We start from the raw sequence: 22,431 nt of genomic DNA, 5'->3' as shown, positions 1-22,431 counted from the left end.
AAGAGACCCCAGACCTCAGGATGTCCAACAGGGGACTCCCCCATCTTCTGAAACCTCCCTAGACTATTCTACTGAGGAGGTCCCTCGGAAAAGGACCTGCAAGAGGAAGCATCTTGACTCCCTGGAGGAGTCTTTCACATCCAATACTGACCTCGATGAGGCAGAAGGGTCCCCACTGTCACTTCCTGAAGATATCTCCTTTGGAGACATCCTGGAAATTTTGAAGCAGAGGTATGACTGGCAATCCACATCCCCTTCAACTGAGGAGTCAGTATACCTGAAGGCTTTTGGGTCTCACCCTTCAACCACTTCAATGACTTCTCCTTCAGATGAGATTATTGAATTAATCTCCCAAGGCTTGTGAGACCCCAGATTCCATAGAACCTACTCCTAGGAGGCCAAATAAGTACATTACTGTCCCAAAGGACAAGCCATTCTTAACAAAAGGTGTAGCAGTTGATGCCATGGACGTGGCAGCAGCCACTAAAAAGGAACTGTCTGAGACCAGTTCCTCTATTCATACTCCGAATAAGGATTCCAGGACCATGGATAGTTGTGGGAAACACATCTTTTCCTCAGTGACCTTTACCTTACGGTCTCTGAATTACCTTACCCACTTTACCAGATTACAGAAGGATCTGTTGAAGGAACTTTCAGACTCCCTCCAAGGAGCTGTAGCTGACAGGGTTGCAGATAAAGCCAATACTAAGCTCACAACCCTCAATTTAGTCATAAACTGTTCTGTAAGGCTCATATCTTACACAGCAGATGGAACAAATAGTGTAGCGGGTTCAGGCATTTCTCTCAGGAGACAGGCCTGGATGCACCATTGTGGTTTCCCAGAGCCCTTCAAGTGTTCCTTCATTAATGCCCCTTTTAATGGCTCTTCTCTTTTTGGGCTTAAAGTTAGAGAAGCTTACTAGGTTTGAACAGGAGGGCAAGACCTTGTCTGCCATTGGAGTGCGTTTTTCCACACCTACCAGACCCTTTCCCAAAGGTCAGAGAGGTAGTAGAAAAATGTGGTAAAGAAAGTCACAAAGGTCTTTCCAGGGAACACAGGGTGAACATTCCCCTAGAGGAAGAGGGGGGAACAATAATGGAATATGCCACGCTCGCGGCAAGGGAGGCCTGCAGAACATACCTCTCAACTGCACGGATTTTTGCATTATATTTTTGGTCTGTTTCTCATAAAATTGTGGTTTTCTAGCAAATCATTTGCAAATCTTTGAGGATTTAAGTCAGAATATAATGACAGGCATTTGAGTTTTAGGCTTTATACCCTTCACAAAATTAATGCAAATTCAAATCCTGTTATTCTATCAACTTTCTAACTTTGTAAGAGCAATATTTAAAAATTGTCCCTATTTTCAGGCCTTTGCCCCCCATTATCCATGGCTTTGTCCAGATTTCTTGCTGTAAGAGGTTGAGAGGTATGCCGCAGAATCAGGACTCCAGAGACTCTTTCTTTGGTAGACCCTGCCAGCACTCCTGAAGGAGTGTCTGATTGTTTGCCTCTGGAAGTAGTCAGGGGGGTTGATTGTCTCTGCACCATGAAACCTGGCAAAAGGTAAATGACAGATGGGTGCAGGACATAATATCTGGGGGATATACCATTCCCTTCACCTTCTCCACTTCTATAAACAAATCCATTCCAGACTTTCCACCCAGTCAGAAGGAACAAGTAACAGTAGAAATTCATAAGTTGTGAAGTAAAAGAGTCATCCAAGAAGTCACCGCAGACCTAAACAAGATCCGGAACTTACTCAAGATACCTTTTAGTCCCAAAGTAAACAGTGGACTGGAGACCCATCTTGGATTTCAGGAATCTGAACAAATCTGTGAAAAAGACCAAGTTCTGGATGGTGACAATGCAGTCAGTATTTCCATTCCTGGAAAAAGACGATTGGGTGTGCTATGTATAGCTTCAGGATGCGTACTACCACATATGAATGGAGAGAGACGGTCTACAAGGTACTTGTGCTTCCGGCTAGGAGACGGTCACTTCCAGTTTTGAGTTCTGCTCTTTGGTCTCAATACAGGCCCCAGAGTGTTCACCAAATGCATGGAAGTAGTGATGGCTCATCTGAGACGCTGAGGATTCTGGGCGTTTCCATATTTGAATGACTGGCTCATAACCTACCCGACCAGGCATCGTCTGCTACAAGCCAGGGACTATATGCTACAATTCTGTTCCTCCCTAGGTATTACTATAAATTTTGAAAAATTTGCTCTAGAGCCATGTCAAAGCTTGGTCTTCATAAGAGCAGAGATGAGCATGACTAAAATGATAACAAAACTTCCACAAGACAGTGTACACTATCTTCGCCATTATGTGAGTCGGGTATTCGGGAAGAAACAAGCTTTTGCAAAACTAGTTCTCCAAGTTCTGGGTAAAATGTCAGCTTCAGTTGTTCTCATTCCCCTAGCTGATCTCCTTATGAGAATATTTCAGTGGTTACTTTCCACAGCATGATCAATTATGGAACTTCCAATGTCGCACAAGGACATGATAACCAGTTCCTACAAAAAAGGATCTCCAGTGTTGGATTTACTCTCCGTTAGTATCTCAAGGCCATCACTTCATTCTCTCTCACTCCCAAGCCACAGTGACCATGGACACATCCCAGATAGGGTGGGGCATTATCTAGGGAAGACTGTTCAAAGCATCTGGCAACAACATGAGACTCATTTGTACATAAGCATCCTAGAGATGAGGTCGGTGCAAGCATTTCAGGACTCCCTCCCTCTGGAAAGTATAGCAATCCAGTCGGACAACATGTCTGTGGTCTGGTACATAAACAAATGGGGGGCCAGATCGTACCCCCCTTTATTGAGAAGCCCTGATAGTCTGGCAATAGGCAACAGCTTCCAACCATTTTCTGATAGTGATGCACATCCCGGGGAAATCAGTCATATAGTGACTAAAGATATCTTCCAAAAATGGGGCCAGCTCTGCTGTGATCTCTTTGCATCACCAACCAGTGACAAATGCAGCAACTACATTGCCCTGATCCCTCCTACGGGAGAGTCACCAAGGGATGCACTTGTTCATGATTGGCCTCCGGGACTTCTTTACATTTTTCCTACAGTCCCTCTATTTCCCAAGTTTTTGCAGAAAGCAAGTTTGTTGGAAATGACCGTAATCCTAATTGCCCCCTATTGGGTTTGCCAAAATTGGTTCCCCTTTTATCAGCCTCATGTATGGGGCGAACCATGGATTCTGAACCCTGCTCCAGACTTTCTGACTCACCCATCAGGAATGGTTCACCCCAACCTGAACAATCTCAAACTAATAGTTTGGCTGCTCTAGTTTCCCTGATTGCCAGGTTTCCTCTCCTTTCCTCTTCAGTTAAACATATTTTGTATCTTCCCATAAATCATCTACATGAAAACTCTACAGAGGTAAATGGAAGAGATTTTTTTGTATGGGCCAGCAATAATCTGATGGACCCCTTTACTGCACCCATACATTCTATTCTAGAATTTTTGGCAAAATTGTTCAATGAAGGTGCTGCTGCAGTCACTGTTAGAGTTCAGCTGGCAGCAGTTTCAGATTTCCATATCACAGCAAATGGTTCTGGAATCAAGTCACACAGACTTTGTAAGGCATTCCTAAAATGAACTACAATGATAAGACCTTCATACAAAAACTTGTGATCGCCCTGGGATGTGAATTTCATTTAGTCAGACATTATCTATCCTCCCTTTGAGCCATCTGCTATCTGTGATTTGAAGTACTTCTCCTGGAAAACATTCCTCATAGTGGCTATTACTTCAGCCAGGAGAGTTTCAGAATTGCAAGCTTTATCTGCCAAGCCTCCATACCTAGTATTTCATAAGGACAGAGTTTCTTTATGCACTAACCCCTCATTTCTACCTAAGGTTGTGTTGGAAAGTAACCTCAATCTATTGAGCTGCCAGTTTTCTTCCCAAACTTCCAAAATAAAGGAGAATATACACTGTATCTTCTGGACGTTCATAGACAATTAAGTTTCTACTTACATAGAACTTCAGAAATCAGGATGTCAGGCCAGATCTTTATTTCTTATTCTGATATTAGAAAAGGCCAACCAGTCTCTAAAGTTACCTTATCCAAATGGCTTTCACAATGTATATCCTTCATTTACAAGTCTAGGAACAAAGCTCTTTGTACCCTTGTTAAAGCTCATTCCACTAGGTCAGTAGCCAGATCTGCAGCCTTTCAAGCTAAGTTATCTTTGGATAATATCTGTGCTGCAGTGACATGGGCAAAACCTCATACCTTCATTACTCATTACAAAATTAATTTGGCCTCTAGGAGTAGAGCCTCTTTAGGTTTTGTGGTTCTGAGAAATATTCATGTGCCACCCAAGAATCAGGTAGCTTGGGATGCGGTCCCATCAGCGAGAATAAAGGCAAGACTGACAACATCACATAAAGATGTTATGTACCTACTATAATGTTCCAAGTGTGTTGACCATCTTGACCTTTATTCTCACAACCCCCCACCCTGCCTACACTCCTGGGAGACCGAGTAGTACTAATTGGACATTATAGGACTCTACAGTCTCCCAAATAATTGTTTGTTTTATATTTATATAAAATGTTTTTGGAGCAAACAAGGGTTGCGGAGGTTAGGGAGTTGCATTATGGGTAGGGAAGAATGCCCATCAGCTTTGCTGAAGGCCTAGAGCTTTTGAAATTGCTGAGATGGATCTGATGGATTAGATCCGATCCCATCAGTGAGAATAAAGCTCAAGATGGACAACACGCATGAAATGTTATGGCAGGTACTTAACTGCTTTCTTCAGTTGATAGTATTCAGGAGAATCAGAATAAACATGCAGAAACTTTGGATGTATTTAACAGCAGCATTGTTACTATTATTTCTAAAGACTGTTATTGGAGACAGTATTTGGATATTGTTAACATCTAATAAGGCATCCTTAACCAAACTGCGGCATGTACAGAATTCATTCTGAAAAGTACAAAAAGACTTGGCCCATAAATCCACATTTTTTTTTATTTTTGGGCAACTTGCTCATTTCTGCAGAGTCTTTTTGAGAGTGTCAGGAAAATCTGTTTTGGGTGAGAAATCTCTTACATAAGCTGGAATTCAAAGAGAACATTCAAAAGGCTTTCTTGACTCTCTCACACAAAATCATGCACCTTAGATGTCAATTAGACACCTTAGTTCAAAGAGTTTTTCTTCCAGAGGAAAAAATAGATCTTTATCTAAATCTGTTTCTAAGGTTTTCCGCTCAGACTTTCAGTCACTGCAAGGGAATATCTCAGGATTTTGGGTCTCATGGCATCTATGATTCTCATGATACACCTGGCAAGACTCAGGGGTGTTTACTGCAAGCATCCTCACGGACTGGATGAATTCAATCAAGAACAGGGATGTGTGATATATATGCCGATATTGATCAACTTCAGTTGGCTGCTTGGATGATTGGGTCTTAATTCCTTTTAGGCACCTATTTAGTGAGGACGTGCAGCAGGTACTAGTGGAGGCAAAAAAGCCTACGATTAGAAAATCATATGTTAGCAAATGGAAAAGGTTTTCTAGTTAGTGCCGACAACCCTAACCGGCATCCATTCAGGACTAGATGTTCTCTGGTTCTACAATATTTGTGTGAGTTACTGTTCTGTGGCCATTCTTATTCCTCTGTCAAGGTTTATCAGCCATTTAAGCATATCTTCCCATGGATCCTCCTGTTTCAATGCAGTCTCTTGTCAAAATATTCTTAAAAGTGGTTTTGCACAAGAGGCCATCAAGTAAACCAGTGGCCCCTCCTTGGGATCTTAATTTTGTGCTAGAGAAGCTAACACTTGCTCCATTTGACACAGCTAATCTGTCTGACTTGAGGTTCTTAACATGGAAAACACTTTTACTGATTGCTGTGGCCTCCAAGAAGGTTATCTGAGTTGCAAGCTTTTATGGTGAGTCACCCCTGCCTCATTTTAATAGGGACAGGGTTTCTTTGAGAATTAATCCTTCTTTTATGCCTAACGTGGTATCCCAGTTAATTTTAAACAAAACTGTCCATCTCCCTGTTTTCTTTCCTGAAACTATAAATGAGGGAGAAGGGATACTCATTACCTGGAATGTCCACAGACAACTCGGGTGCTATCTTGATATAACTAAATCTTTCAAATCTTTGGATCATTTGTTCATTTCTTGTGAATATAAGAGGAAGGGACAATAAGTGTTAAAATGGACCGTTTCTAAATGGTTCTCTAAGGGAATTATCTTTGGATATATTCATCGCAACAAAACTGTTCCAGGAGTGGTTAATGTCCACTTTACCAGGTCCTTGTCTTCATCTGTGGCTTTTGGGAAATGGTTAGATTCTAGAAATGTTCTAGAAGCTGCTACTTGGTCCTCTGTACATACTTAAAATCACTGTAAGCTTGATTCTTTCTCTTGGTTCAGATCAAGCTTTGCTAGAACCATTCTCCATAGTTTCCTGGACTCTTCTCCTTCCATCTCCCAAATGTAGTTAGTGAAGGTAATCAACCGCTATAGATAAGGCTAAAGCAGCATTGATGAATATGATGAACATAGTACATTTTTGTTAGTAAAACAATAGATGTTCAGATGATCACTGCTGCAGTAGCCTCTTCTTCCCTCAACACCCATTGTGTTTTGATGTATTTTTATGCCAGGGTGTGGACATTTTTTTTTTTTGCTCCTAGGAATGTCCTTTCAGAGCTCCACTTCCCTCTCTGCCTACTGGCGGGAAAGTGCTGAAGGACTTTGGCGCCCAAACTTGTCTTTTAGTCAGCTGAGCTCAAGCTGACTGACAGTTTGGGCAGATGGAAGGTGCCCTGAAGCTTTGAAAGTTCAACGGCTGTTATATACTTGCTGGATGTTACCCATATGGCTAAGGCTGCTGCAGCAATGATCATTTGAACATCTACTGTTATGATACATTTTACTTACACAACTGTACTGTTGTGGTAGAAAGCAATGTGTATGTTAAGCGCTTTTGAGAATTTACATGGGACAGTAGAGAAACTCACTATTAGATAAAATCTAGGGGGCAAATTCTCATAAGCATGTGTGGCCCACTTTGCTACTGTAGAGCATGCCTTTAGCATAGTGATGCACTGCACTTTTTTCTTTTAGATTATTGTTTTTGTAAAACAGTGCACAGATTTTCCACTCTAGTACTGCTGATAAAATGTCAGAAGGCATTTTTTTCCAGATAAAATAGATTATGTTAATTTTGACCCCAGTACTGCTTTAAAAAGCTGCCAATGGCAGTAAGGACTGATAATAAAATTGTATAGAGGAGAAAGTAACCTGCCTTTTGGCAGAGGCTAAGCTTGTTTTTCTTTTTGCTATAATGTGAGGCATAGTACAAGACTAGAACCAACTGCTAGACTGAAATTTATTGAATATATGAGGTCCAGGGATTGGATGAGATTTGTATTTGAGGTGGTGGGAGAAGGTGTGCAATTTATTTTACAAGTGGTAGAATTACTCCAAGAACAAAACAAAGTCCTGCACAGCACACAGACCAGAACAGCAAACATCATTTTACTCTGAAATTTGCTTATTTATCTTTATACTGGACGTTTGTTGTTTTACCTCATTTTTATTTACTTTTTTTTGCATGCAGCTTCTGAAAGACAATGGAAAATTTGCAGCATAGTGAGTCTCAGTCCATGACTCATGCTAAAGTGGTATTCCACAATGTCAATCAGTCCTACATTACTAGTACCAGCATTGAATGCCACTACACTCTCACTCCCAAAATTGGATGGTCATCCAAGGACTGGATTGGGCTGTTCAAGGTAAGAGAGAAACTTTGACAAACCTTTTTTTTTTTATTCTTATTTACATTGTTCACTAAGCCTAGGTGTGTAGAGCTTAGTAAGGTGCAAGCCTTGTGGGCAACCTAACATTTCTAAGTGATTAGCTTACCATACAAGTAGTAAGTAAATAAAATGAAAATGAGACAGTTATTTGCTGTAAAATGTCTTTGGTTTTGTGCAGATGTTAGACAAATTGTATCAGATCCATTAAGAAGTATTTTTTCTTGTGTGCAGATGCTATTATTTAATTTATTATTTTTAATTTGTACGAGAGCCTTTATTTAATTTATTTTTTTTTAATTTGTATGGGTATATGCATCTCTGCATGTGTGTTCAAGCACTTGGTGTCGTATGTACGTAGTGCTTTGCAGGTGTCTCCACTTAACTTGTATGTCGGATACATATTTTTTTAATATTTAAGGTAGTTCTTAATATGATATTTGAGGCTATCCAGTGATCCTGTCTTGTTGCCTTTCTGGAGATCCTAAAAAATAACTAAGTGATTTTGAAGGAGCTTTATTCTCAACATACAGTTGAATGTTAAGGTGCACAGTGTGACATACGTTTATGTTGGTTAACATGAACTAAAGCAAATCATAGTTATCAATATTTACGCACAAGTTCACATTCACATCTGTGACAGAGCATTGATAACTGTTCATACTAATCTTCTAACCATACTTGGTTTCATTTATCCCATTTCCTTCTTCACTTTTGCATAGCTTCCCTCTCCCTGTCAAAACTTCCATTTCCCTGATCTCATTTACATTATTAGCCACGTTTTAATTTGTGATATTTTATTGGTTTTCCATAAATTGGATCACTTTTTTGGACACCAAAACAACGAAGTTTACCAATAATTTGACTCTTGCCAGGAACTTCTCTTTCCCATGCTAATCCAACAATAAATGGTCCTTATATATTTTATTCTAGTTAATTAAGATTGCAGGTCTGATCTAAATTGCTCTAGCTGTACAAGTCCAAAATATATGTTCTCAGTCTCTTAAGGGCTGATTTTTTTTGAGTCGTCAGCATCCCATGTTAACCTCTGAGAACTTGTGTATCCTCTCCAGTTTATAAAACCATTTGTGGAGACATTTCCAGTTTTCTGGATTTTGTTACAATCTTTCTTACTGGGCAGATTTCTTGCCACTCCTCTTAATGTTCCTGGCCTAATATTTATTCCCATTCCCTCTGTTCTATTTGACAGTTTCTTAATTCTGTCCTCTGCTAGCCCCTCCTACACCCTATTCACAAGATTTAATGTGGTCTTTTTTATCTAATTCAACTGTTGGGTCTTGCATCCAGCTCAGATCTGGTCTCAGCACCGTTAAACCTTCATTTCCAGGACTATGATTCCTCTCCTACCCACAATTCCCTCTCCTTTATCAAAATACCTCAGAGCTCATTTGCCACCTGAACTAAATTTTCGCAAGGGTTCTGATTTCCACTTTAAGATAAGTTTTTCAAAAATATTTTGTTATTATACCATTAGCTGGAGTTTTCCACCTTTTTTTCCTACCCATTGTCTTTTTGGCAACTTTAGACAACACTTAAATATTTTGATTTACATATTTTCATATTTACATCTGTGTAATGTTAGTTGTTAGTTTTATAGGTTTGTAGGTTCATAGGTGTTTACTAGGATAATGACCACAAGGGCCTTTTTAAGCCTAGCCATGCATACCAAATCTCTGACAAGTTCTGGTACCCTTGATAAGTGTAAGCAGGTACTTCGGAGATAAAACATATAGAAGCAGTGGCCTGGGAGAGGAGCCATTACAGGCTGCCTGTGTCTATTAGTGACATAGGTGTCGAACTAGGGATGGATTTCCTGTTCCCCATCCAATTGTCCAAGTTACACTTGAAATGGGTTAGAGAGGAACTCTGCTTCACATGGATGGGGAGCCTATTTCAGAGAAGGGGTTCTCTTTGGAATACATACCTGTCTCTCCAGCAGGTCCTATTTATATCACAGGCAAGGTTTAAGAGTAGGTAATTCTGGTGCTGCTTGTTTTTCAGATGTGCAGGAGGTCAGTCAGAGTATGGGGTCTGATAATGCCTTATTTGCCTGGCATAGATCTCCCCTCAACAGCCTGCAGGAGACAGAATGCAGGAATAGGGCCTTCGGGTCGTCTCCATAGGGCCATGCTACTTATTTCCTATATTATTTTAGTTGGGAACCTCTGTGGATGTATGAGTTGTTAGATATGCCTGGTTAGTTACTTAGCAAAGGGTGGATGGTGAATACAGAAGGAAAGATAACTTCCTTGGACCTAGATGTTATACCTTTGTTTATAAGTTGCACAAAATAGAATGGTTTCCTCACTACTGTAGACATATGATGGTCAAAGTCTAGGTTACTGTCTGTGTCTCCACAAGTCCCTGACTTCTGGGTTAACTCTTAGGGTTATGTTGTCAATATGATCATTACAGGGGTGGATGACTTCCCATAGGATACCATTATGTATTTCTTGGCATTTAGTTTTTATCCACGGCTCTGACACCAGTTGTTTGTCAGTGTCAGCCCTTCCTGGAGAACATTTGGTGCGGTGGGGGATTTGGTGACCGTTCCTAATTTGCAGTCATCTGCAAATTTAGTCAGCCAGAGACCATTGACATTGGCCTTGTAAATGCGAAAAATAATCTCTCCCAGGATTGATCCCTGAGGGACTCCTCTTGTGAATGGCTACTTTGTAGAGGTGAACTCCCCTATTCTAACTTCCTAGGTCCGGTCTGTGAGCCAGCTGGCTATTAGGTGGGTGACATAAAGATTTATACCCAACCTCCTGAGTTTGTCAACAATGCCTGAGTGGGGTATTGCGCCACTTGGCTTGGCCAAGTCAAGGTAGGCAGTGTGAACCATTTTGCTCTCATCCATTGCTTTGATGACCTTCTCAAAGACATCTGTCAGGTTGAGTAGGCATGACCTGCCTTTGACTAAACTAGATTGGGTTAGGTTCAGTGTCTGGAGGTTTCCTATGTCATTATTTATCATTTCCATGGCTTTGCATTTGGAACTAGTCAAACTTGTGGGTCTGTAGATGGCCCAACATTGTGACTACTGCTGCTCTCCATTCAGGAGGCATGGAGCTGTTTGAGGGCTCCAGTTAAATAGCAGTTCCATGCGGCCTTATAGGTCATGTTTCATGCTATTTAGAAGTCATCCTGAGTTATTGCCTGGGTGCATTGATGCCGTGTTCTTTGCTCAGAGAGAGCAATAAGGATCTGTTCTCTAGTGATAGCAGGGGGAGTTATATTTGATAGTATTTGCTGAGGGAAGGTTGAGGGGTTATACTTGATGGTATTTACTGAGGGAATGTTTTAACTTTTTAGAATTAAAAGTTTACTATTGGAATTAGTTTTAGAATAGCATTTTCCATTTCAAGTATTTCTTAGATATTTAAGTTACTACTGTTTAAACATTAGTATGGCATGGATGGGTGGGCAGGTGTGTGTGTGTGTGTGTGTGTGTGTGTGTGTGTGTGTGTGTGTGTGTGTGTGTGTGTGTGCGTGCACATGTGTGTGCGTGTGTGTGTGTGTGTGTGTGTGTGTGCATGTGTGTGTGTGCGCGGCTTTTTTCATACCTCAGTTACCCTTCAGTATAGCTGATAAAAGCTTTAAAACATTCTCAAAAATCTGGCTACAAAATTTTTCCACAAGACCCCCCCCCCCCACACTCCCTTTATTTCTCCTGCTTTACAGCAGCACATTTGGACACAGACTGTGAAGCTTGTGCTTCTTTCTGCCCCAAAACCCCTTCAAACTATCAGGGGAAGTTCATTTTAAAGGGTCTTCTTCACTTGCAAAGTTTCTCAATAAAACCTTGACATCCCCTTTTCCATCAACACCTAAAGGGAAGGAAAAAGAACTCTCTAAAGTGAAAGGAGCCTGATATATATATATATATATATATATATATATATATATATATATATATATATATATATATATATATATATATATATATATCCTTGCCGCTCCTTGTCTTCCACACTCTAAACATCTTGATTCCTATTACTTTATTTGTTCTATGTATTTTCTTGGCAATATTTTTAACCCCTGCTGTGACCAAAAGTCTATCTGCATATATTTCCATCCTATTTATACTTCCTGTTTTCATGTAGAAATGCCAATCACAGTTGTGTTGTCCTAAAATAATTCCTCAAATCCTTGGATTGTTATCATCCCACAAAAAATGTCTTCACGTCATATATGAAGGCCTGCCACCTATTTATTATTAAGGATACTATAAATGTCTTTAGGACCTGTATTTTATTATCTGTGCCTCAGGAAATTATTTAACATGTTTTCAACATTCTCCGATTCATATTTTTAATTTCTATCCATTTTTTCTGGGAGAGTCTTTGCTCTCTCTGTTATCCACACCACCAAGTATTATAACCTAAAATTGCCCCATAAGAATAGATATTGTTGCACCATTTCTTCCATAGGGACATAGTTTGTTAGGATAACCTTAGTCTTCTCTTCATTGACTCTACTAGAAATCTCAACAAATGTTCTTAGTATTAGGAAAAAGGTCAGGTATGGTCTCATCTGGGTTGGTTAAATACAAAACTATTTTGTCAGCAAACAGGGCTAGTTTTCTTAATTACTGGACGTAACAAAATATTGTATAATACTCTGTGGTGGTGGTGCTGTGGTAGCGTTGTCACCTCACAGTACGACGTTGTCCCGTTCGATTCTCAGCTAGAGCGTCTTCTGTGTGGAGACATGCGTGAATGGGTATACCTACATTGAAGGTTGTGCGTCAGGGCCGGCAACTCAGCACGTAAAAATCTACTGCCAATCATTAGCGGACCGGAGTTCCGCTGTGGCAACCCCTAACTGAGAAAAGCCGAAAGACACAACAACTCTGTCTTATTTTCTGGGCTAGTTGTTTCAAATATATTGCATGTAGTAAGAGAGACAAGGGGATATCCCCTGTCTTGTTCCTTTACTCAGGGTGAATCCCTTCACCAAATTTCCATTTCATCTTAGTTCTATCTTTGCTCCTTGATGCAGATTAGTTAATATTTCTATTAATTGCTCTTGGAGGCTAAATCTCGTAATACTCCCCACAGGTATTCCCAATGTACCCTCTCAAAGGCCTTCTCTGCATCTGAAGTTAGTAGGAGCAACAAGGTCTCCATAATTTCATCTTCCTCATGGAACAATTGGATTCTGGATACATTATCACATTGTCTACCTTCAATAACTACACAATGATCTGGTTTAATAAGCTTGTTCTTAATATTAGACAGTCTACTTCTATGGACATGAGTTTTGTAATCATGATTTAAAACTGATTTTGGTCCATAGACAGAAGGCCATGGCTGGATTGGTAAGACTACCTTCATGACTTTGGATTTTTTTCATGGTAGTTGGGACCCTGTTAAATAGAATTACCTAGGTTTCAACAGTCTCTTTCTCCCTTCTCACTACTGATATTCCAAGCAAGTTACCTGTTGGCTGGGAGAGTACCCTTTATTTTATTTTCTCTACAGTGTGCCTGAGCTTCTTGTTCAGTTTTTGATGCAGATTTAGTCCTGCCATAATTTTGTCTACCTTCAGTCTCCAGACCCCATTTACACTCTGTCTGCTGTATAAGTTCTCATAATAGTTGCTGAATATCTGAACAATTTGATCAGGGTCAAGATTTATGTGACCTGTAGTCTCATCCCTCATTTTAGCAACCCTCACTCCACCTTCTGGCATTTCATTTAACATACCAACATCATCTGCGGTTTACAAGAATTCTAAAACTAAAAAATGTTTAACCAGGACACGCTTTAACTCACATAATTCTACCACATAATTGTCTCATATTTTCTTTGCAGTTTCCATTTTGCTCTCTAGGGCAGTATCTCCTAGCCCCCTCCCCCAGTCTTGCATGGTTTTCAAATTTTTTTACATTTTCTTTGTATGTTGTATATTCCTCTGCTAAAACCCATTTTAATGTCCATCTTTACCTTCTCTCATTGTGCTACAATCTGATCTTCTCTCCCTGTATTCATAAGCAAACCCATTAGTAATGCCTTTATATATCATTCATGCTTTTTCACCCATAACCAATATGTTGTGAATCTTCAGTGTTCCCGCTTCCAGCAACTATTTCCCAGTCGTATTTATATACTTTACTGCTGTGTAATCTGACAATAGTACTGGATGTATCGCAAAATCTTCTGTTAAATACGTATGTTCCTGTGTTAAACCAGTCTAATATTACCCATACTCTGTCTTCATAAGTAGAACATGTAGTTATGACAACCTGCAAAGGACATTGCTGGATCTTTTAACCCATGTATTTTTAGTAGTCTTTTCAGAACTCTCCCTTCCTGGGAGACCACTTCCTTCCTTGTCCAGTCTCAAGCTATTAGTAATACTTGATTATGAAAGCCTATTATGTCATTCATTATGTTGCTCACCTCCTTGATGCTTATTTTTAGTTGTAGATGAACAATTGCCATAGTAATCCTTCTTCGTTGCCAATCTCCTCTAAGAACAACATTTTGCCCTTCCCTTCTTAACTTCTGCTTACAGTGTACAATCCGCTTTCTACTAAAATTGCTATTTCTCTTTTGCTTGCCCTCTGGAACTCTGCCATATATATTTCCTTAATGTTTTGTAATAATAAGGCTGTGATGCTCATTTACTTAAGTGTATCTGTTAAAACATAGTTATGTGGTTTCATCATCCTAGCATGTGCCATTATATTTAGTGGCTTTTACGACATTTTAAGATTCATTACAGTAAATTAATCTTATCTTATCCCGTGTTCTGTTACCTAATTCTTTCTGTTTGTCTTTTACTTGGCAACTTGCGTAGCATTCTGTCTTATTGACTTAACCATCCTTAAACAATTAAATGAACAGAAAAGTAGTACATCTCTAACTGTTCACAGTTGTACCCAATAGATAAAATTTTCCTTTGTACATGTTTTGAGGCATGCTCATTTGGTGTTTAATGCCCATAAGCCAGAAAATGCAATCACTCATGTTTGACCCACTCCTCACATTAGCCGTAGTAGACACTTTCTTTGTCATTGTGTGCTGCTAATACTTGCCTGTCCTTTCTAAAAACATCTTCATTTTAAATATTTGCTTAATCAAATATGTTATAACCCCAACTCCACTTTGTCTAGACAGCAGTTACTAAGCTACATTGTTAGGCTCCAAATTCCTTCTAGCACTTGAAGTCTCAGACTCATATTTATTGTTGCTAATCTTTTGGAGACTTTCAGTTCCCCAGACATTTTTAGAAAGCTCTGCTCATTCCTCTTGTGACACCTTCTTGGGGTTTAATGAAATTCACTACAAAATGCACAATGCCTTCCTTCAATCCCACCAATGCTTGAATGCTTGAATCAGTGCACTCCCTCATTTTGAAAGAGCTTCTCTGCAACCAGAAATTGCTGTTACTGTTTAACCCACTGAAATATTATCAGTGTAAATTATTATTAACATAATTGCACTAAAAAGAAAAAACAATTAATCAACAGTTAGCCTACATACTTCAGTAGGATGCCATTCACATCACTTGCAGAGTATTTTTTTTTAAAAAAAAAAAAAAAAGAAAGATCAGTGTCCATCGGATTATATTTTCTACTGCAAAACCTGCAGACAAAAGTACCTCTTTCAGTTGGTAGTTCTGACTTTTTTATTAAAATTGTCTGAGGGTTTTATGCTCATATATACATGAGGTAAACACTCTGTGTGCTCTGAGACAATCTCCTCTTTTAAACCTGTACATTTCTTTTCATGTACGCTATACAGTTTCTCTCATCTTTTCCAGCTAGGGTATTAGAGAAATGCAAGATGTTCATTGTGTTACACTGCTGCAGTCATCACACTTGAGTTATCCTGCCGTCAGGTGGTCCCGCAGTCGGCCCGAGTTCCAAAGTCTTGGTCCAGCGTCGGTTGTTGTCGCTTCTTCCCTGACGTCAGTGCGCCAGGGGTATATAAGATGCATCCGACACCATTTTCTTCAGTCTTTCTTGCCACGCGGTGCCCGAAGCAGAAGCAGCTCGCAAGTGCCGGTCGGCCGACTCCTGAGATTTTCAAATTGAATTTCAGACCGAAGTCTTCATAAAGCTAAGTACCCCATTGGGGAACCTTTTCTTGCCTCAGTCCGATGTCAGAAAAAGTTAACAATTGCATTTCTTCTGGGAAGCAAATACCTCATAAGGACTTTCATTCTTATTCTATTCCTTGCCTAGGCCCAGACCACAAAGTCACAGGTTGTCAGTTTTGTGCTAGGTTTAATAAACGAACTGTTAAATGTCGGTTTGATTTGATTCTAAAATTCTTTTCTATTCCTTGCCTAGGCCCAGACCACAAAGTCACAGGTTGTCAGTTTTGTGCTAGGTTTAATAAACGAACTGTTAAATGTCGGTTTGATTTCGCCCAACATTATTTTGGTAGGGAATTTAATTATACCATGCTGTCGGACCAACCGATGACCAGAATGCATAAAAAACGCAAAGATAAGGACAGGCAGCCAAAATCCAAACCAGACTCTGAGGCCTCTGTTAGGCCAGTCGCCGGTTCTCCGGTTTTCAGTGAGGCACCTACGCAGCCCCTGACGACCGCTGATTTAGAACCCCAGGTGACATCCGATTCACAAGCGGAGATTGCTAGGCCTCCACAACCTTTACCTTTAGGCCCTTCCGACTCCATGCCTGAAGGAGATTCCGGTGCAGTTGAAATGCCTTCAGTTGCAGAAGGTGTCTTCAGACCGACTACACTCACTATTAAATCCTATGCAAAACTGAAAACTCCTTTAAAAACAAAGAAGACTGTACAGCAGTCTCCAGTACAAGGCCCCATGCCTAATAAAAAGATGCTTAAGATGGCTGAAGACTTAATTACCCTAATCAGGGGTTCCCATCCCCCTCCTGATAAAAGGCCAAGGCAGGAGGAGGACTATGCTTCCTCTGACCAGGTTTCAGTTTTCTCAGACTCTTCTGAGGAACAGGAATATTCCTTTCCCCCTTATGAAGATTCTGATGCTGAAGAGTCTATCCCTTATGCATCCCCCCCAGAAGACTACTCTTTTGGGGAAACCTTACATACTATGAGGGAACAATTCCAATGGGAAGGCCAGGATTACTCTGATTCTAAGAAAAGACTCCGAGAGTTCCTTTTACTACCCCAGCACAGACCACTTGCTATTCCACCTGTTTTAGATATTGCAGATGATGTTTATTCAGAATCTAGCCTTAACCCAGATTCACTACCTCCAGCACCAGCCAAACCAGACAGATACTACAGAGTCCCTGACTCACACAAATTCCTGTATAAAAGCCCTGTTGCTGACCCAGAAACCATTTCCCAGGGTCCCAAAGGGGTTAAGGCCTCTATTGCTAAAAATCCTGTGCCCTCTGAAAGGGATTCTAGAGCACTAGACAGATGGGGAAAGAAAGTATATACCTCAGCTACTCTAGCTATGAGGGCCTTAAATTGTCAGTTTCACATGCTGAAATATCAACAATATCTGATGTCTCAATTAAAACAAAAAAATGCTCGCACATACAGACCAGCCAGATTACAAGGAAATGTAAGATTTGTTGCATTCAGCTGAACAAGTGGGAAAACATATTTTGCAATGTGGATTTCATTCCTTGGAAGCTTCTTGTAGAGCAGCAGTGACAGGGTCTGTCATATCTTGGCATGCTTGGTTAAAAGAACAAACTTTACCTGATCATGTTAAAGCAAAGTTATTGGATGCACCTTTACAGCAGGATGTTTTATTTGGTGTAAAAGCAGAAGAAGTTTTAAAGAAAATGGAGGATAAGGCAAAATCTATGCAGATGGTCAAGGATTTCGTACAGGTTCAACCCCCTCGTTTCAGCAGAAATTGGCCAACCAAAAACTGGTCCTTTCCAGCTTCTGCCAGACCACAGAGGGGCAGATACAGACACCCAAGAGGCAGAGGCCAGCCACAAGGCTCTTACCAGCCTCGACAATGGAGTGCCACAACCCAAAAAAGGAGGAGAAGACAGGTCTCAAACTACCAGAAGACAAATACAATGACTTACCCCTCAGACTACCAAGCAAAACCCTCTTGGCAGCTCCCTTGGAGGGGAAAACTAGCACTTTTTGCATACAATTGGCACATCATCACAAAAGACAAATGGGTCCTAAATATTGTATCTCAAGGATACAGATTCCACTTTCACACTTTGCCAAGGATAAAAGGAATGCCAAACCTGCCACCAAATCAATGGGCAGAGGCTCAAAAGCAAATTTCAGCTCTCATGGACATGAGAGCCATTCAACAGGTTCCTACACAGGAGCAAGGACAAGGATTTTACTCAAGACTGTTTCTAGTTACCCGAATGGACAAAGCCTGGAGACCCATTCTGGACCTCTCAATTCTAAACACATACCTGGAAGTACCCAAATTCAAGATGATAACACTGCAGCAACTTCTTCCCATGCTGGGCAAGAAGACTTGGCTAGTAACGTTGGACCTCAAGGAGGCAAACCTTCATGTCCCTATCAGACAAAATTGCAGAAGATACCTCCAATTTATTGCAGGTTCAACCCATTACCAATTCTCTGCCCTGCCCTTTGGCTTATCTACTGCGCCCGGGGTGCCTGGCACCAGTAATTGCATACTGCAGACAAAGAGGGATTCAAATATATCCATACCTGGATGACTGCCTTATTCAAGCAGAAAGCAAGGACATTCTATTAAAGCATCTGGCGTTTGTCAAAAACCTACTAAGTTGCCTAGGGCACACAATAAATGAAAAGAAGTCAAAACTAGTGCCCTCACAAAACATAATATTCCTGGGTGCCAGCTTAAATACAATGGCCCAGATGGCTTATCTCACGCCAGACAAGCAAGGACAACTGACTCAATACTTCAAAATGATGGCAACAAAGACCCAACTCCCTACAAGAGAAATTCTGCAGGCCTTGGGATTCATGGCATCTTGCATACTACTAATACCATTTGCAAAACTGCATATGAGGAAATTACAATGGTATCTGAAAAGCGTATGGACCCAACACAGCCACAGCTTGGAAACAATAATTCCACTCATTCCCTGCCTTCAACAGGAGTTTCTCTGGTGGGCTCAGGCATGTCACCTCAACAAGGGTCAGCCTTTTACCTTACCCACAGCCAGGCAAACTATAACAACAGATGCATCGGATTATGCCTGGGGAGCACACATGGCAGGACAGTGTATTCAGGGCAAATGGTCTGCAAACCAAAGGCATTTACATATCAATCAAAAAGAGATGCTAGCTGTACAAAATGCCCTAACAGCTTTCAAGGACCTCCTACATCCAGGAAACTCCTAATAAAGACTGACAACACCACAGTGATGTGGTACATAAACAAGCAAGGGGGCACACACTCCTATCCCCTATGCAGACGAGCAATGACCTTGTGGAACACAGCACAGACCTACCAAGTTCAACTACAAGCACAATTCCTGCCAGGAAAGAAAAACACACTGGCAGACGATCTAAGCAGAAACATCACAGATCCTCACGAGTGGAAACTAGATCCACAAGTATTCACAATGATAACTCAAAAATGGGGGAGCCCAGACATAGAGCTGTTTTCTTCCCCCCAAAACTATTAACTATGGAAATTCTTCACAAGGACATACCGCACACTAGCTTGGAAAGTGGGCGCCCTCTCATTCATTTGGAAAATATTGACAGTGTATGCCTTTCCCCCACTGCCTCTTCTGGCAAAGGTGCTGCTGAAAGCCAGATTAGAGAGGCCACAAATGATACTCATTGCTCCAGACTGGCCATGCCAACAGTGGTATCCAATACTAAGGAACATGGCTCAAGGCCCACCATGGATTTACCTACAATTCCTCACCTGCTCACTCAGCAAAACAATCAGATTCTACACAGCCAGCTCAAGACTTTAAATTTGGCTGCATGGCAAATTGCCTAAACAACCAGTCAACACTTCTCTCTAAAGCTGGGATGGACGTCATTCTGGAGGCCAGGAGGCCCAGCACCAGGAAAGTCTATTCAGACAAATGGAAAAGATTCTGCACCTGGAACCAAGCTAAAGGCCAAAATCCCCTTGTCCCAAATACCCCTCAGGTTCTTTAATATTTAACTGAGATGTTGCACAAAGGACTTTCCTTCTCATCTATTAAGATCCACACCTCAGCTATTTCAGCTCAATACAACACGGATCCTCCTATATTTTCACATCCATTACTAAGACAGTTCCTCAGAGGGGCTAAGAACATAAGACTGCCCCGGAGAGCACCAACACCAACTTGGGATCTCAACTTTGTTTTGGAAAAGCTTACACTTCCGCCCTTTGAACCAGCTTTCACAGATGATCTACATTTCCTATCATGGAAAACTGCCCTGCTACTAGCAATAACTTCAGCATGAAGAGTCTCAGAACTACAGGCCCTAATGGCAGTGGAGCCTTTCATCATTTTTCATCAAGATAGAGTCTCTTTACGGACTAACCCTTCCTTTATGCCAAAGGTGGTATCCAGTGTGGCCCTAAACCAAACCGTTCATTTACCCACCTTTTATCCAAACCCCCAGAACAAAGGGGAAAGGCTCCTATACTCTTTGGACATTCACAGGCAATTATGTTACTACTTGGATAAAACTAAGGCTTTCAGAAAAACTGACCAGCTCTTTGTATCCTATGCTGCAGGATCTCAAGGAAAAGCTATCTCAAAACAGACCATTTCAAAATGGATAGGACATTGTATCCATTTCTGCTACACACACCATGGGAAATCTGTGCCTGGTAACATCAGGCCCCATTCCACCAGGGCTACAGCAACATCAACAGCCTTCCTCAGAGGGGTAGTAACCAAGGATATTTTGTAGGCTGCAACTTGGACTTCAGTGCACACCTTCACCAAGCACTGTCACTTACCTCTATATTCTAAAACCAGAGCTGGCTTTGCCACTGCAGTTCTGCAGGGCCTACTAGCCTCTCCAAACCCTGTTTAGTTCCACCACCCATCCTTAGCTTTGGGATTCAACCCAAGTGTGATGACTGCAGCAGTGTAACATGATGAAAATAGTACAGTTTTGTACCTACCATAAATGTAGATGTTCGAGTGTTCACACTGCTGCAGTCCAGGTTACCTTCCCTCCATCCCCTCTGAACTAGCTGGACTTATCTATACCTTTCTACCCTATACAACCTCTGTGGTGTATTTGCTTGTGATTGAAGGTATTGTTTTATTTTTATATGTATATTTTTATATAGCAATATGTATTGCCTACCTATTGGGGGCACCTGACATCTGGGGCAAGAAAAACTGAAGAAAATGGCGTAGGATGAATCTTTTATACCCCTGGCACACTGACGTCAGGGAAGAAGCGACAGCAACCGATGCCGGACCAAGACTTTGGAACTCTGGCCAACTGTGGGACCGCCTGATGGCAGGATAACCCAAGTGTGATGACTGCAGCAGTGTGAACACTCGAACATCTACATTTATGGTAGGTACAAAACTGTACTTTTTCTCTTATTATATACTTATTAATTGTATAACACCTTGTATCTTTTGTATTACTTCTGACTTGATTTTTGATATTTAATAAGGTATGTGTGTATTAACTTCTGATTTTTTGCCTTTTATGTCTGTACAGGGAGCCTTTCTCCCTGGGACTCCATTGAAAAAGGGTTTATCTCTGCCCAGTGGATATTCCCGGTTAACAAACTGCAAATAAATAAAATTAAAAAAAAAAAAAAAAAAAAACTCCAAATGTTGCAGCACTTGGGCTTTTACTGAGTCCGCTGCTGCCACTGTTCTGCCAGCAACCTTTTAAATTTCCTTCTGCTTTTCTACTCGTTCCAGTAAAGACAAGAAATGGTTTCAGGGGCATCGTGATGATGCTCCTTTCTGTCTCTTCTCCTGTTGCTTCCATTAGATCTTTGTAACTATCTTAATCATCATTACTAACTTTTCCTTGCAGGTAATTATCCACTTCTATCTGTGTCTGGTTCAGCTCTAGGAAAGTCTTAGTTCCTTGAGGAAAAAAAATGATTTTTAGAATGGCAGGATACAGCAATTTGAATTTAAGTTTTGCTTTTCTGCATCTTCTGCCGATCGAAATACATTTGCTTTGTTTATTTCATGTCACTAAGGATACAAAAAAAAAAAATCATTGTCCGCATACATACTATGGCCATCTACCCCCCAGTTCTTTTCTTCAAACTCACAGTTTGGACAACAGTACCTCTTTCAGTTGGTAGTTCTGACTTTATTTATTAAAATTGTCTGAGAGATTTTCTTCTCATATCTATGTGGGGTAAACACTATGTGTGCTCTGTTGAGACAAATCTGTTTTAAACCTGTATATTTCTTTTCATGTATGCTACACAGTTTCTCTCTTCTTTTCCAGCCAGGGTATTAGAGAAATGCAAGTTTTCTCTTACAGCCCTGCCTTTAGATTTGGCTAGCTTTTCAATCAATTTTTCCTGGAATTTTTCTTTTCTATTTTGTTGCTGTGTTCCTGTTGCAATTTTTGCAACTCCACCATGGTTCCCATGTGTCAATTCAGCACTACTTCCGTCTTCTCTGTGCTATTATCATTGGCTTTCCATAATCCAGCAATGTGTGACTCTTTTTTGCAGGTTCTTCAAACATTTGGTCTA

The 22,431-nt window shown here is 40.7% G+C and overlaps 1 protein-coding gene across 3 annotated transcripts in view; it reads left to right on the top strand.

Annotated features, from left to right (window-relative positions):
* The window catches only part of CALCOCO1 (calcium binding and coiled-coil domain 1), a 1,510,704-nt gene that overhangs the window by 119,359 nt on the left and 1,368,914 nt on the right, over positions 1-22,431 (top strand). For all 3 annotated transcript variants that reach the window (XM_044083933.1, XM_044083936.1, XM_044083935.1), the window contains exon 2: positions 7,611-7,785. In XM_044083933.1, the coding sequence (XP_043939868.1) occupies positions 7,624-7,785 (162 nt within the window). In that variant the 5' untranslated portion in view covers positions 7,611-7,623. The remainder of the gene's footprint in view (positions 1-7,610; positions 7,786-22,431) is intronic.

The sequence above is a fragment of the Protopterus annectens genome, chromosome 9.part0 (genome assembly GCF_019279795.1).
Source record: "Protopterus annectens isolate FY-2018-M chromosome 9.part0, PAN1.0, whole genome shotgun sequence".
Lineage (NCBI taxonomy): Eukaryota > Metazoa > Chordata > Ceratodontiformes > Protopteridae > Protopterus > Protopterus annectens.
The sequence above is the reverse complement of the archived record's forward strand: the minus strand, read 5'-3'. Positions and strand labels throughout refer to the sequence as shown.